General features: G+C 36.4%; 1 protein-coding gene across 1 annotated transcript in view; it reads right to left on the reverse strand.

The window, feature by feature from the left end:
- Positions 1–18,500, reverse strand: part of cadm2b (cell adhesion molecule 2b) — a 262,725-nt gene that overhangs the window by 80,637 nt on the left and 163,588 nt on the right. The window contains exon 2 of the mRNA XM_067365694.1: positions 7,807–7,833. Within this exon, the coding sequence (XP_067221795.1) occupies positions 7,807–7,833 (27 nt within the window). The remainder of the gene's footprint in view (positions 1–7,806; positions 7,834–18,500) is intronic.

Genomic DNA, 18,500 nt, shown 5'->3' on the forward strand with positions numbered 1-18,500 from the left:
TAATCTATTTTTAATCTCTATAATAAAAATGTATAATTCAGATTTTGATCTCCATATACATTTACATATATTATATATATCTTCCAAGGGGTTTTTTCCCTCCTAGGACTTTTTTCCCAGTGCTAGCACGCTGGGTTTTTCTCCTAGGGGGTTTTTTCCACCCCTGGAAGTCAGCCGACATTGGCTTAATGTAGCACCATCTTGTATATGTTACATATTACCACACTTGTTTGCACAGTTTATTTTTAACCACTTCCTTTTTTTCTGTGCTTCTAATATGTAAAGCTGCTTTGAAACAATTACCAATTGTAAAAGCGCTATATAAATAAATTTGACTTGACTTGACTTGACTTGAATGTTTGAACCTTTTTTAATAGTTGAGTTTGAGTCCCTCAATTGTCCTCAGTATGAAAACACAGATCTCAAAATCCTACAGTTACTGCTGGAAGGGGTTCAAATATGCAAAAATGCTTGAAAACTGATGATTCTGCAGGAGCTGGAGGATTTTTCTGAAGAACAGAGCTCAGTTTAACTGCTCAGGACAAACAAGGGACTCATGAACAACCATCTCAAAACATAAAAACAGTCACGGATCATCATGTAACCACACACAGTATTGATAATCAATGGTTCACATACTTATGAATGGGGTTATTTTAATAAATTCAGCTATTGTTTTGTCTTGTGAACTAAATGCAAACATCTTTTATGTAAAATATCTTACTCAGTACAGTAGTAAACAAAAAATAACATGCATTTTTTATCATCCCTCTTATTTTATTAAAATAATTCTCATTTTCACAGATTCTGCAAGGGGTTCACATACTTTTTCATGCCACTGTATATATCTGCTCTGCTAGCGACACTGGGCATCAACCACACGGCAAACACTATTAATACTTTTTCATATACCATTTACTTTCTTTGTTTAACAGTTCTAATACCTACTAATGTAGACTGTGTGCTCAGGCTCTGGATTTCTCTGCGCTGTCAAAATAAAACCCCATACAACAACCAGAGCAACAGGATGTAAGTGACGGCTTATGTCACTTCAGAGTTCCTACTGGCGGTGCAAATGTAACCAGGAAAATGGTTCTAGTGGAACATTTAGTTTAGGACCACCTTGGTGGCTTGTCCATCAAACATGAAGTGGCAATCCAACATAGTACCATGGACAGCGTTGCCCCCTCAGCCAGACTATCCTACCCCTCAGTCAAGATGAATGTGAAAATGGATTTTTATGATGAAATAGAATAGACAATTAAAAAAAAAAAGGTGCTTAGGCTTTCTAGCATTAATATTAGGCTACTATAGCAACATTCTAATTAAGGACAGTCTGTTTCACAGTGCCACATTCTGATTGGCAAATTTGACACATTAATCTACGGACTTCCTGCATCACAAAGAACACAGCTCTGCTTGAGTAGGCTAAAGGTATGATAATTTTTCATGTTTAGAGGGCTAGATAATTGATTGCGGTTAGTTGATTATTTGACTGTATTGTTATTGTTTGTCACAGGTTGCAGTTCAGGCTGTTCTAACTTACCATAAATTTACGCATTTGTTAAACACGTTGCAGTGAGTGTGTAAGGCAGACACTACTTAATTTTGGTTGTGGAGGTATCATGGTAACTTGTCTGTATTCATGATAAAACCACTTAAATTGTGTATATAGGACATATCTATAGTCTAAAACATGTTTATTTCATGGATATAGATGAATCAAATATTCAAATGTTGGCCTACGTAATTTTCCTTTTTGTTTTATTTAGTAAAATTATTAAATTCTCTGCCATCAGTATTTGTTCAGTAGCTTTTAGTTTCATAGTTGTAGTAGTGTCAGGTTTGTTTACGGTCCGACATATATGTGAATGACCCACAAACGTATGTTTTTTCTAGCTGGTGATACTTTGCGTTATATCATCGCCCCCTTTTGTTACTTCCAAAATCTCCCTAAAAACTGAACATTTGAATTAGTAGCAATTATTTAATTTAATAATAATTAAATTGTAATAAATAACATACTTAAACAGTCTATTTATATAATTATACTTATAAGTCTATTTATGTCTTAGTACATTATGCGGGATATTGGATATTCATGTGCGCATTACATAAATATTATGGATTCTTAAACTTGCATGAAGAAATTTCAATGCTTTGGATAATGGAACACAATTCTGAAAAATTATTCACATATAATCTCATGGTGTCCTTCTGTTTGCTGTCTTTCTCATTATGACAGTCTTTTAAAATTCATTTTGAGCAGATATTAGAAAATCCATAGGTAATTATCATACGAGCGGAGATTGGATTACCGTTGCCTATGAATACTGTAGAGTGAATCAATCCCAGTTAATGATTTTGTCAAAAATAGGCCTGATTTGTTGCAGGTTTAATAACAGGATCCACATGTTCAAAATTATAAAGCATGTTTTCTGTGCTCCAACATACACTGTGCCGCTTGTATTCTTGTGTCATAATGATATAGGACATACAGAACTGTCAAGCACAAATGTCCAGATAGACAAAATGTGCACAATTTTCCTTGTTGGTGAAAAACTGCACATCCTAAAGCATGTCACAAAAGAATTGTGATTATTCCTGTGTGAAATAGATGACTGGTTTCCTAAACAACTGTATTAAAATTCAACAGCTACACATTTAAAAACTAATTACAAAAATAGTGAACTCTTTTGATTGCTTTGAGTCACCATGAGTTTGAACATCCATACATAACAATGACAAATCATTGTATGAAAATACAACTAAAAACGTATTGTACATGAGGGCAGATTTTTAGGTGAAATGTTCCTTTAAAACTGGTATGTTTTTAAATGTTAAAGTGCTACCACATTAGCAATTGCCATTCATTAACATCTATATTGTTAATTGTTGAGTTTTGAATTGTTATTCTTGAGTGCTATATTGCTATTTCTATTTACAGCTAAGCTTGACAGACAGAAAGTTAGTGTTGACTGCATCAGGAGCTAGCGGCTAAGGGATAACCAGGAACTGCTCAGAATTCAGTTTGCTCATGCACTAATAGCCTGAAACTGGCTGGGTGGATAAATCCTGCTGCAATTACTGCTGAGCAACAATAGAAGTGTGACGTAGCCCATCTGCACAAACACACACATACATACACACAAATACATCCCTTTTAATGGTAGGGCCATGTACCATCCTTCCCACTAAATTATCGCCATGGGGGGGCCAGGGAACAGGGAGCAGAACAGAGAATGGATTTCCCCTCTCTAGGTTTAAAAGCCTTCAAGTGCTTTTCTCTTCCCTTAAAGAGACAGAGTGACACACTGAAACACATCTAGACCAGAGAATAGCTCTGAATGCTAATGGCAGAGCTCAAAAAAACTCACAGCTGTATGATATTACAGAGACAGTCAGGCACTATTGGGGTTAAACCTACAGCTCCACCTTTGTCAGCTTTATCTGCGTCATTTAAAATATGCAAACACATTTCTGGCATGAAAAAGTATAGCTAGATTTTGTACCTACCCTTTGAAGTCAACATTAAATCAAAACTGATCCTATTCCTAGTCTTATTATGCATGATTCATGTTATTCGACAGATAAAAAAAATCTTTTTAATATTTCAGTAACATACGTGATTGTATAACAGATCCATTTCTGAAAGATTTTCCTCATTGGTTGAAATTACCTAGATCATGAGAGTACAATCCTTCTGGAGGGCCACTGTTCAGCTCCAACCCCAACTTAAAAACACCTGAACCAGCTAATCGAGCTCTTCAGGATTACTAGAAACTTCCCAGTGTTTTGGAGTGAATTTCTGCAGAAAGGTGACACTCCAGGACCAGGACTGGGCATTCCTGATCTAAGCCGAGTACATAGATATAAGCCACACGTCTATGAAAATAGTGTTAATTAATAGCCAAATAGCTATGGAGACATTGTTTAGGCTATTTTGTATGTACTTTAAAACAAAGCCTTTCAAAAACTTTGCCAAAAGTTAATTCGGAGCTAATTTAGTGCTTTTTAAAGTCAAAAGGTTACGCCAATATTAACAAATCACAATAAATTTGTAGAAGAACCATTGCTAGTAGGGCTGGGTAAAAAATATTGATTTCTCGATTTTAATCCATTCTCATTTTTACGAACCGATATCAATTCTTAAATCGCAAGAATCGATTAGTCTAGTCTGTTTTCAGTTGATGGATGAATGAACAGAACATGTAGCGCGCCTCCCATCCAATAAATAATTAGCAAAAATCTTTGTGCTTTGTTACTTTTGATATGAAGCAAAGTCTCAGGTTTCAAATGACGTCCATCTTATTATGAGATTCAAAAAATAAATACCATTTTAGTGCTGTTTAATGTGGCGTGACGGATCGCTTTAGCGCCTCAGTTTAAGAGAAGCACGAGCACATGTGAACATCCTCTCCTCCGCTTTAATGCCAGTTACAGCGCAAAATAAACATCTGAAGGTATGTTAAAATACACAGTACAACTTACTGAAATCCATGTCTCTTGTAATCGCTCAATCAGTGCTTTAACCTCGGAAAGACGTCAATAAAACAGCTTGTAAACAATGTCACGTAACGTCACATTTACCTCAGAAAAACATATTCAGTGACCATAAACTCATTAGTCAGCTAGAAAAATGTACTCTAGAAAGCAACATTCTGATATAGCTATGAACTTTTACATATTCATTATAATTTTTATTGTTCTTCAATATTTAATGTTGTTTGAATAAATCAGTCATGACAGCCACGATTTAAATGTTTATATTAACCCCCCCCCCCCCAAAAAAAAACAAAAACAAAACAAATTGGAGTAGAAATATGATTATGTAATTCTAAACTTTATTTAATAAAAACATCATTGAGTGTAATTTAAGTGTTTGTATATAAATATATAAGTTAATTTAACCTTCAATATTATTATAGTAGTACCAGCTGACTCCCATGTGTCATTTACCGCATTAGTTGACAGATTTTTCCTCTATAAAATTTCCAATTTTTCAAATTTGCCATGTACTGTAACTGAAATACATCTAACTAACTACATGTATTTTGGATGTAGTAACTACATCCAAAATAATCGATATCGAATCGAATCGAATCAAATCAAATCAAATCAAATCAAATCAAATCAAATCAAATCAAACCAAATCAAATCAAATCAAATCAAATCAAATCAAATCAAATCAAATCAAATCGTAATCTAATCAAATTGCAAACATGTAAATAGTAATCCAATCGAATCGTGAAAATTGTGTCAATACCCAGCCCTCATTGCTAGTAGCCGTTCCTTGGTCAACACTCCCATTGATAGTCGTCGCATCACTCTGTAATTGCAGATAGTTAAAATCACGTCACCAATGGTCTCATTCTCTAATGTGGGCACACATTGCCAAATCTCAGTGAAAATGAATGACTTCTGGTTGCCTTGTCGCTGCAAATCAGTGTCAGTGTGAACCCCTTTACACCAGAACAGTCATTCAGGTGCTTCATTTACCATTGCTATGCTGACAACAATCTCAAAATGGCAAGGGCCTCTGTATGCCACTCTGACATATCAAACTGGATGTCCACCCACAACCCTGAGCTCATACCCTGATGAGTTTCCTCACTCAACCTCTCGCAGTCTCAAATCTCAGCTGAAGGTCAAGCCGCTGTTTGCTGTCATCCTAGATCACCAGCTGTCCTTTGTAGACTACGACAACTGCCTGGGCTTTATGCCATTCCATTTCAAGAAAAATTTCCATGAATGTCTCTATACTCAGCTCCTCATTTACACCAGAGTCATTTCACTGTTAGATTATTGCATCTCAAGCTTTGCCTACCAGCAAAGCGTACATATTAAAACTTTGCTCAGATCTCAACAAGTAATTCAGGTAACCTTAACTTGTCTTAAAAGATAAACCTAATGATATCCTGTGTGGATCTGTAGGAACCTTATAGTACCATTCTGCCTATACATTTATTTAGTACCAACTTGATATAAAGTTAAATGTACTTGTTACAATAATTTTTTTTGGTAAGAAATACATTTTCTACATTTTGGAGTGTTGATTTTGTGGTCTTGGTCCACAGGAGAACTCTTGAGACCACATAAACACGGCCTTTGATCTGGATCTAGCATTATTTTAAGACCCCACACAAGGGATAGATATCTCAAATCTCATCCCATCTCTTTGGTGTACCTCAAATATAACTTGGATGGGAATATGTGTTACTAGGGCTGGGACGCTATATCGATTCTCGAACGATACAATGAATTTGAATCGATCCTGATATTTTGTCTCTCGAATCGATTCTGAGCTTAGTTTTAACAGCAAATGGTGCTCTAGGCTAGTTTTTAACCGCATACTCTTAAACACTCACGAAGAAGACTGCTGGACAGCGCTTGTGCGTTCTGTTGAGTCATGTAAGTGGTTAAATATACTTGCACCTTGGCTCAGAATCCTGTTATGATGCAAGATTTGTAATTCGCTTCAACCTTTTGAACTTTAGGAATGATTGTTTTAGTTTTAAGTGGTGTGTGTAAAGGAACTGGAAGCAGGCAGTGTACAAGTGTTTCTAAAGCACGTATAGTAGCGCCATCTACCGTTTAAAAACTAAGCTCAGAATCGATTCGAGAGAGAATCGCGATACATCATAAAATTTCAGAATCGCTTCAGATTCTTTGTATAGCGAATCGAGATTTGATGTATTGTCCCAGCCCTATAAGTTACTGTATGTTTGGGTCTCGATTTGTCTTGTCATTATCTGGTATTGGTCTGGTCTTGACATTAACTCTAATTTGCCAAGAACCTTATGTAAATGATTTAGATTTGTTCAGGACAAACACACTGTAATGCTACAAAGCTCTTTTAACACTACAAAAACTTAATAGCCTTGTTTTAGCACTCGATTCACTAAACAAATTATGAAAATCAGGTATAGACACAAACTCTTCCACAAAATTAAAACTAAACGCAGTGCTGGTTGTGGATGATATGGCAAACAATCTGGCAAACTTTTCCTGAACCAGTCATTAAAAAAAAAGTGATAACATCATAAATCTCATTTATGGATCTTGATATATGCTCTTCTCCATCACTGGATAATCACTGGATGAATAACTGCTGCCATGATCAATAGAAAATGTACACAAACTTTCTTTGAAATGAAATTCCGTTTGCCGCCTACTTCCTGCTGGTGGTAATAAGGCAATGTTAATTGCACCAGGCAAATAGCATTGCGATTTTTGAATAAGGTGCCTTCTATAATAAGCATAATTCACAGGCCTTTATTGAAAGGAGGCGTGTTTGCACTGAAGAAAATTACAGTAACTTAATTTAAATATGCTGCAGCTTTATTACAGCACATTTAGCAACTGGTTGAACTGGATTGTGGGTGGTTTGTGAATAAGACGCAGGTTTTTGAGCTAAAATACCACATTCAAAAGTGGCCGTCTGTTTAGAGAATTCATCGCTCTGCCACACATCCAAGACAAAAAGTTTCCACTTTTTGTTAGAGTAGCAGTTCTATGCATCAGCATTGGTGACCTGTACAAAATCCTACAATGGCATCTTTCTCCTAACTGTGTAGCACAAGTATGCTCTAAACCCAGGAAGCATGTTGAGCGGATTCAGCTCATAATGGATATTCCTAGGGCCAATTCATCAAAGGCTCCAGGTTTGCTTTCTCACAGGCAGGGGCTATGTAAATGCATCCCAGGCTCCTTTGGGAGATAAGAGGGGGCCGAACGGCACATTGTTTATTGGGAGTTGTGTTCAACATAAATCATCCAGCCGCAAAGACAGAGAAGATAACTCACCTTTCACTTTGTTTTTCGTTGCCGCCTCTGAGAGCATGAAATGGAGAAAAGAGATGGAACAGGGATGAAGGGGAAAAAGAGAGAGAGAAACAAGAGTGATTAAACAAGCCTCAAAGCATGAAATCCTCAGCATATACTCAAGTCTCCCATTAAATTAAGTAGCAGTTTGTCCCCAAAAAAAAAAGAAGAAAAAAGTTCTGTCTTCAATGACACCATCAACCCATGTGAACTTTTTTTCAGTGAGCACAAAAGGTGACGATTTCCCCACAGAATTACAATGAAAAGAGGCTTTCAAGCTTCAAATCAGATGTAAAAGCACCATAAAAGTATCTCAACTCTTTCCCCGCCAGTGTTTTTTTTTTTTTTTTTTTTTTTAAGTTGCCAGCCACTGCCAGCATTTTTGATAATTTTCACAAAACTTTCATGGCCCCAGAATATTTTATTGTATGACTATCTGAACATGCAATACAACAAAAGAAAGAACAGAGCCACTGCTTTAAAAAAAAACAAAAAAAAAATTTTTTTTATCAACACTTGAATAAAAAAAGCAACAATCACACACACCCACCCAAAGAATACAACGTGCATAAGCAATGCTTTTATTGCTTGTTTCTGCTCATTTTTTGTCTGTGTTTTGATCCAGAGATTTTGTACTCTTTTAGTAGATGCGTAATGGCGCCCCCTACCATATAACAGTGAAAACAAGGAAAGCCGGAACATTTCACCATAAATTATGGAAAATTACAACAGTTGGGGGTAGAGAGTTAGAATTAGTTTATATGATTTTTGCACTACATTTCTTATAGTCTTCTTAAATTATTTATTATAAATACTATATATATATATATATAGTAAGTTTTTCACATAAAATTCTTCCATCCTAATTCTCCTTGATGCAGTTATGTTCACAAGAGTTCATGATAAGAAGTAGTTTTCTCCATTTCGTTAATGATATTATTTGGTTCACAAAACAAGTCTGAATGTTTTGTTCATGAATCAGCCTGATCTGATTGCTGAATTAAAGGGGTGGTTGATTACTATTTACATTTTTTAGCATGTAATGCTGTTAGAGCATAAACAACATCTGTAAAGTTAGGATGCTCAAAGTTCAAAGCAAAGGGAGATTTTATTTTAAAGGGGCTATATGTAAGATTTTTACTTTAATAAAGCATAAAAATACTCTGATATGTTTGCAGATATTTAGGAAACATGTTAAGCTCACCTACTATTGCTTTCCCATACAAACAATGCTGCAGCCAGATATTCTACTTTGAAATGTGTGTTCCGTGTCGGAATGTCTGTCTTTGTGGAGTGCTGCCAGTTTATCCAATAGTATTTCAACATCACAGGTTGCCAGTTGGCGGAAAATGCCGCGTACTGCAGCCATGGAAACCAGCAAACAAACTGGGTCAGAGAATCGCAGATTCTACCTGACCTAAAATGCCTCTGCATCCATCTAAAAATCTCTATGAACGACAGCATATTAAAACAGATAAATCAACTCATCAGCTTACAGTGTGTAAGTCTCCTCGGCTTTCATTGTCAATTGCGCTCCCTCTTGTTGCGTGTCCTCAAGCTGGCAACCTGCGTCTTTGAACGAGGGGAGCGGGGCAAACAATATTTTGAATTTGGACTGCAATACCTATTTCAACCACTAGGTCATTCCTACATAAAGCCCCTTTAAAGAAATCACTTTTTAAGGACTACAACAAACAGCTGGTAGAGACTACAATGAGCTTCTTCCCGGGTTAGTGACATCACTAACCCTAACATTTACATAAACCCCGCCCTCAAGAACACGCAACAAAGGGGGTGAGGCCATGTTACTGCAATGTAGCAAATATATGTAGCAAATGCAATAGCATGTCATAAAAGCAAGATGACAACATAAGTTATAAGTGTAATTAAACTAAACTATACCTGTTATATCTTCATGCAACATATTATCATGACAGAATATGCTAATCAATGACTTTAAGATTAACTCCACATCAGCTACATAAATTCATCAACTAACCACTCAGAAACATCCTGTTGCATTCTACATGTTGTCACCTCTTCTTGACTCTCTCCATCATTTTCCGACTTCGGTTTGAACATAAAAGGCTGAACAGTTTCTGACATTTTCAGTCTGCGTGAGGTAATCGGCACTGCTAACATGAGTTCTTGAAACTCCGCCCTTTTCTAGGGAGCAGCAACTCATTTGCATTTAAAGGGACACACAAAAATTGAGCATTTTTGCTCACCCTCAAAAAGTGACAAATTTAACATGCTATAAAAAATTATCTGTGGGGTATTTTGAGCTAAAACTTCACATACACGCTCTCAGCCTCGACTGAGACCCACTGAACAAATTATCAGGTTGCAACTGTTATCAACTCACTGGAGGGGAAGAATATAAATGACTTGGAACTTTGAACCCAGTACTCATTCATTGTAACTGCAGGGAAAAGAGCAACTAGAACATTGTTTAATCTCCTTTTGTTGTCCCACAGTGGAAAGAAAGTCCTACAAACAAAATTTTTAAGTGAACTATCCCATTAATGCCTAGAGTTTACAGATTAAATACTACTACTTCTCTTTGTTCAGAGTTTGCTCATGTTTGAATGCATAAGATTAATACTTTCATTATGCCTGACCTTCTGCTTTGCAAGCCGCCTGCCATAAACATCGCCTTGATGAGGAGCGTAACGGACATATTTTATAGCATGCACCATCTGTATAGACTTCTTTACAGACCCAGCTGAATAATAATCATATACAACCTTTCATTGTCAATATGCATATGGAACATCCAAGATGAGGTGAGACTAAGAACCGAAACGACACTGCCACCATGTTAGTTGCACGAAGGAAAATGACAGTAAAATACCCATAAATGAATTTGCGCTCCTCAACGCCGCATGTGATGCATTCAAGGCAATGAATAATTCACTGGGAACACTTTTTCTGACAACTTTTCTGACTCTGACAGCACATGGGGTGAAAAGTTCATAATATTTGGATGTGACAAGTCTGAGGCAGAAGATATCATAAAAATGCTCTGTAAATAGATTCTGCACAACCTGAAGCAAGCTTAAAAGTTGTTTAGTGAAGATAACAATTGGAAGACTAAGTGAGCAAACTCGACGTTAGCGTAATCAAAAATATGCACATTTTTAGGAACAATTGTATTGCTTATAATGTAGGACTTCCCAATGATGTTTTCAGAAAAACACCTGAGATCTGAGTAAAAATAGACACAAATGAAGCCGGGTGCACACTGTGCGATTTAAAACAGTCCATTAGGATCGTAGCTTGTCAGACTGTACGAACATGATCCTCATGTCACACTGTGGGATCTCAACTGTCATTTATGTCAGACTGCGCGACAGTCAAGACGCGTTAAAAACGGACGCGCGCATGAAAACTTTTCAGAGTTTTTCATAATCAGCCCACTCACATTCGGTGACAGTGAGCTGTATTACACGCGGGACTGAAATGGTGGCAAACATAGACATCTCTAGCGTTAATTTTGATCACGGCTTGTCTTGCAAAACAAAAACAATTTGACGTTCGTCGCAAGAGAAGTCACACTGAAGGATTGTGCGCCAAATCTTCTGACACTGCCAGAATTTTGTCGGAGGTAAAATTTGATCGCAACGGTCATTAACCGGCTGTCTGTGAACATGTCAAACTAGCGATCAAAGACTACAGATTTTAGGCTAGGATTATAGGAATCTTTTAGGATTTGCAAAATTTGTCTCAGACGACCAAATCGTGGCCAAAATCGCACAGTGTGGACCCGGCTTAAGATAGCTGTTGTCATACAAAAAGTGTAGATCTATCAAATTACTATGAATAATAGAGTTCAGACAATTTGGTCTTTAGCAAATCTGAGCACAGTTTGAGAATTTGTTAAGAACTTGAGCAAAAGTGTCCAATTACCTCAATTTAATCTCATGTCTAGCAGAAACAATTTATATATTAAAGACTGCATTTGTGATATTTTCCCCCACACGATGATGTTAGTGACAACAATTTGACTTGAGGGCAAATACTACACTGTTTTTTGGAATAACCTTGATGTCTCTTTTGTGCCACTGCAATTATGTTCCTATTTATTAAATGCTGTTATGTGATATTAATGACAGTGTACTTGAGTATGACATTGAATACTTTCATTGATTTCTATGAAAATACACTTTCTCTATTCATGTTGGCTTCATAATGGATTTAAAAAAAAACTTTAGACCACATTAAAGAGAAGTTTCTAAAAATGTCAAGTGGTGTACCCATCAAGTAAAAAGAAATGACACTTTCCATCTTTAATACATGTGAGTATAGACATCTTAAAGAGGACCTATTATGCCCTTTTACAAAGTCTTGATTTTGTTTTTGGGGTCTAATACTACTGTCTCTATGAAGTCCCTCCTTCTGAATAGCGCAATGTGCTCTGATTGGTTGGCTGGAGCAGTTGTTGTGATTGTTTAACTGCTTCCAGCGTTGTTTCGGAAATGTCACACCCTTACCATAACTGCGAGTTTCAACACACCACTAATGCAACTCAACCAGGCCTTGGCCCCACTATTTTGCATATGCCTCAGGTGGGAATTATTAAAAAGAGGAATATTGTGATGTGTTCATTCCTGGAAAAAAAATATAGAGAATAACTCCCTTTGGAGTGACTTCTTGCTTTGTAATTTTGCAGACATTTTTCATGCTCAAACAGCAAGATTACACACTAAAGAAGTTGAACATTTTTACAAGGTTTTACATTTTCGTCCAGGTATAAGGTTTTTTTTTTAATTTTTTTATTCCAAATATCATGAATTCTTGTGTTGGGGGTCAACCCTGCTTTGTTGTACATGTCCAATTCTAATGATACTCAAATATCATGCAAATTTTGGATCAAAGGCCTTAAAATTCCCACCTGTTCCACAAGTACTGGCTCCTTGACCCTCACAAATAACAGTTCTCAGGCCCGAAAACCCCACATTACTCAAACCGCTGTGAATTGGCACGTCGATCTAGAGTTTAACGAAGGAGTCATTGTTTTTCACACTCGTTAATCTCTCTCATTCTTCCGCCTTAGCCAACCACCCCCGACCCCCCTGCCTACATGGAAGTTATTAATCTCTGACTCTCTGCACAGTGTCGGAATCTAATAGTGTTGACAAAGTCAGACTCCATGATAAGATTCTCCTTGCTGTAAGCGGAGAATATTTGCCAGATCCTGAGAGGAATACCAATGGATACAAGGATCCACTAGAGAGCAAAAGCTCTTAATCGAACTCTATTTGCTCAGCTTTCACTCTTTTTTTAATATCTGTTTCCCCCTTTTGGATTGTTTATGGAAATTAGTGTGACTGGCAAATAAAAAGAACTCCACAAATGACATTCCAATAAAGAGGACAAATGCTACGACAGATTCAGAGGTTGCGTGCAAACATGAATTATTAATAATCTTGTTTGACACCTCACCTCAATCAAAGAAACATGAATTAGCAAATTACAGTTTATTGGATTCCTGGCGATTCCTATTTCGTGGCTTTTATTCTTTTCAACACTGCAGGGAAACTCTTCCAGTCAGATGCTGAATATCATAAAACTTATCAAACTCCAAGATCAAAAGAATAGCAAATTACAGTATTATTTTGCTTAAAATGAGGCCTATTTTTACTTATCATTAAAGGATTGAACTTTATACAACTTTAACTGCTCTATGATCTAGCATTTATGGTATAATGATACTCTAGAAAATAATTTGACTTGTCTCTGAGCTTTTTATATTTTAAAAGCAAAAGAGTCATTCCATGATACCGGTGTGACATGAGTCCCTCTGACCTTTTTCAGTGTATTTTATTTATTGGTTCACCAAAATATATTTTTAAAAGCTTTTTGTATTAATTGAAAAGTCTCCTTTAATAATGTTTAAAAACATGACATACATTTTATCTTCATATTAGAAATTATTTTGGTTTTTTTTCAGTTGACACCACCTATTTTGTCATGTCCCTCAAGGCCTTCTATAAAAGTGTACTTGGAATATGAATAATAAAATGAGAAAAAAAATCCATTCATTTTGCCATTCCCATAAATATCCATTTGTGTTTTTTTGCTGATAATGTTTTTTTTCTAAGTAAATTCATGATTATTCATTAAAATCACATAATTTAGTTCCGTACCTCAGTAACCCCTCAACCCAGTTACACAAACCCCCTATAAAAATAATGAACTACTTATGTGACATCATTAATAGGAAGTGACATCATAGAAGTCTTCTGAACAACATTGTGAGCAGACACAGGCAAGTTACCACCTTCTTTAATGAATTAAAACGAAATTATGTTGTGAAATTGTGTTTGTCAAGCTTAATGACTCAACCCTGTTACATCAGTTACAGATAGAAAACTATTACTTGTGAAAATTATCTTTGTTATTTCAACGTTATTTATGATTTCTTAATATCATGTATGCCATGCGCTCTCCATTTATTCACTAGATTTAGAGCAGTGGCCAATTGGGGCAAAAAAATCATAACCCTGTCACACCTACATTTTTTTTATTATTATTTTTGTTAAGTTTATGAAAAAGTAATTTAAAGTTAGTTGAATTTTGTCTGAAATGTTCAGAGCAATCATAAAAATACCGATGTTAGTTCAAATTCTGAAGTTAAGCCTTTGATCGAAAATAAGTTTGCTGTCACAAAAAGTGCCCATTTCAGGCTTTAGTATAGCAAAAGAGATTAGATTTTATGTAACTTTTATATTTGCAATTACTGAATTAGTGTGAGGGACATCTGATTAACAGGAAAATGTTGATTTTATCACAAATACATTTTATAATAATATTCAAAGAGCTTCCATAGTGTCCATAACTTAAAATAATGACCAATAATAATAATAGGGATTTGATGCCTGAGATGAGAAAATATGTTTTCTGGAAGTTAAATATGTCATTAATGTTGTGGGGTGTTCAGAAAAGTAATACATTTTGGTAAAAAATCTAAAAAAGTCCAAATCGCACTGGTTTCAGGACTCAAAAACCCCATTTACAGGAATGCACTTATAAGAGTAAACCATTTCAGAAGCTTTAAAAGCAGAAATGGAAAGCTTGTATTTTTTGTTAAAGCACTAACACCTGTTTCTTTTCTTTTTTTTTCTTTTTTAGCCTACCATCTTTTCGTGGTGCTAATACTTTTCTAGGAAATAGAATGGTTAAGTGGTGTAATTGTAATTCCTGTGGGTAGAGTTTGAACATAAATCACCAGGTACACCGCCATCACTGGTGTCATGGCAATGGAGCTGAAAAAATTTACACAATGTCAGGAATGATTTTATCAAACTAGTCTAATGACAACACATAAGTCTCAAAGGCTATACTTTCAAACAGTGTCTATATTAATGTTTATAGCTAACATTATGCTTCAGATGCTGTTAGCTATATGACAGCATACTTTACCTTAGCTGTTAAGGTGGAGTCACATTTGTGCTCTGGGAAATCCAGTCATTTCAATAGGAATCCAGGACTCAGGACATTGGGGGTTTTGCATGAGGGCGATGTCAAGTTTCAAATTTACGTGTTGACCAACGGAAAGTTACTTAATTTGAAAGTGACTTCGGTGTGAGCTGTACTTTAAACATCGCTATGCTATTGACAATAGACAATGGACCTTTTTTGGCCATGAAATTTTAAAGATGTGACCACACCTTAAAACAATAATCACCATGAAAACCATTTTAGAAACCTGTCTTTAAATTTGTCTATTTTAAAACAGCACTGTTGGCATTACACATTTAGAAAGACATTTTTGGCTGTAGACTGTTGTGTTTTTTGAAAGGCCCACCACACTCTTAAAAATTAAAGATCCAAAAGGGGGTTTTCAAAGTGATGCCACAGAAGAACCCTTTCGGGTTTCCCAAAGAACCTTTCAGTGCACAGTTCTTAAGAGTGTACACTAATTTTTTCTAAGTGTGAAGAACATTTTAAAGTCACCATGAAATCAAAATAGACAATTCTTTTTTTATCAATATTGATTTATTTATTATAAATTATCTGTATTTTTTAAATGAATGTGTCCTCATAATCTTTAATCAAAATAACCCCCTCCCTCTTGAAGTGACATCTCTTCTCTTCTCTGATGATATGTTTACTGGTGCGAGGACGGGACAACCTGTCACTCACATGGGATTGACCAATAGCAAACCACAACCATCCAACAAAATCAAGTCCCGCCCAATTTTTATTTTTTTTTGTTCGAGAAGCCATTTCACTTGGATATATGTCATGATAGAGAAGAAAAGTGTATTGCAACTTCCGTTTCATGCCATTTCAAGACACCAGTTCAAATCCCATTCGGAGCTGGTCACGTAGGACAGTTTACATTTGGTGCCGTGACCCGGATGGGAGTGAAGTTTAGGGGAGTGAGTGTAACAGAGACCAGCTAGAAACAGCTCTGAGAGTAAACCTCACTCCCCTGGCCTCAAGAGGCACACTAGGGACTGACGCTAGAGACTGCGGTCTTTAGCGCCCTTGTTAGTGCACCCACCTCCAATGATGGAGACGCCGATTCGATATTAATAAAGAACCATTATTTTTAACACTTAAATGCTTAACTCGGGTCTTTAGTGACCCGGGACGTCATTCGCTACCCTCCTCCTCGTTTATTTTTTGAAGTTAGACATCAACCTTCTTGGTTTTCCGCAATCAATTTATTATGAAGAATATAACAAGAAAAAAATCATAAAATTATAAAAGAATGCCTATTTTTGTATTCATTTTTTGTAAAAATTGTATAGGGTCACTAACGACCCGAGGTGTGTATCAGTGTACGTATACTTTTTCTGCTCAACAATAGTTGAATCTTACATGACGGAATAAGTGCAATTCACCTTTATTCCACAAGCTGGCAATGTCTGATACACAATGCTGAAGTGACAACTCATTTAGACAGAAAACGAAATAATAAGCAAAACTTGAAATGGCTCAGCGATTTACTGCAGAGTAAGTACTGAACACAATCAAATATGACTGTAACTGTTACTGGATGAATCTGGTGAAGCTGTTAGCGATCAAAATATTGATTTTGAAGATGTTGAAAATTATATAGTTTTGAGAATACGTTTGAGATCACGAATGGGCTCATATTCGTGACCTCAAACATAAAACTAGCCCATTATTTGCTAAATTTACTGGGAAATGAGCTCTGATGAGGACAGTGATGATGGCATAAAACATCTGCTCAAACCGAGCCCTTTCAAGCTTCAAAAGGTAACAAAATGTGATTTATTTTATTCTTCTGTAATTGTTCCTGTAATATCAGAGGAGTTTTATATTATCGCGACAGGTAGAGATCTTTCCGTGTTAGATATAGATCTCGGTCGATAAAGACCCGAATATGCAAGAATGATTGTAGTCCTTAATAATGATTGGTCGTTTAAGCAATCCCACCGACTAATCAATTTGGAAATCTTGGCCCAAAACTCAAAAAGCCTTAATGGTCCTAAAAACAGGATTCAGCTTATTTCCTTTGAATCTTGGGGCGAAATCTGACATGGACAAGTTTTCGTGACATTTACCTGTCTATAAAAATGTATCTCGAACAATGGCAATTAGCTAGATTCTGCTCATGGAGGTCCCTGCCTCTGGGCTGCTCTGTGGTTTGCCTTAGTAACCACTGCATCTCCTTCAGCTGCTCTGCTCCCAGGTTCTAAGAGACTGCAATCCTTTCTCACACGTTCATTTCTCTCTCTCCAATGCTTTTTCTGGCAGGGCCTATTTCTGATACCTGCCTGCAGGCAATGTGAAGAGAAGGGGGAGTCGGTCCCCACGGTGATTAGTCTAACCAACCATGAGAAAGGGTTTGTCCTCCAAAGCAGAGAGAACGAGGCCCTCCAGTGAGCTCGCCAGGCGGCCGGAGGAATCATACCTCACATTGCCAAACAGCGAGAGTCCCTCAGGCACTATGGCTGCGACTGACCCAACGTCAAAGAGTAACCCATCATTCTCAGGCCAGAGGAATAAAAAAAGAATCCATCAGACAAGCGCAATAAAGCTTAACGTGAGTGTTTTGATTTCTGCCATCGTAAATGTATAGCTGTATTTGTTGAAATATTTCTATTACCATATTGGTCAGAGGTTTTCAATTTCATATATTGTCTGAATGGAACATTTTTGATTGCTTTACATAGCATTTTCAAATATGGCTAGCTAGCAACGACATGTGTAAAACTAAGCATAGCCCTCATAACCAGAGCTGTCCTGAATGTTTCTTTCTATGCCTCAAAACTTTCTGCAATGTTGCAAGATTTTGAAGCTTTCCCTGGAGAAACGACCTGCTAAAGCAACTGAAATCAGCAGTCGGCGAGTGCCCACTTAAGGAGACCTCCACAGCCCTGATAAGAGCGAGAGTCTGAGGAAGGGAAGATAGAAAACACTCCATATGTTCCATTAGGAGGGCATTACAAACACTTGAATGAGAGCTTGAAGTTGCCATGTGTACAGTATGAATCAGTACATTTTCCTGTAGCAAAACCATGTTTATTCTTCTAGAATCATGAATATTATTTATTAAAGCTGCTGTCCTCAACTTTTTTTTGTGTTCAAAATTTACAAAAATTATATAATGAGAATGTACAACATGAATCCATTTTACAAACCGTGTTTTTGTCTTATCCAGAATCATTATGGTACACTTATAATAAGTGTTTATA

Source organism: Chanodichthys erythropterus, chromosome 17 (assembly GCF_024489055.1).
Source record: "Chanodichthys erythropterus isolate Z2021 chromosome 17, ASM2448905v1, whole genome shotgun sequence".
In the NCBI taxonomy this organism is placed as follows: Eukaryota; Metazoa; Chordata; class Actinopteri; order Cypriniformes; family Xenocyprididae; genus Chanodichthys; species Chanodichthys erythropterus.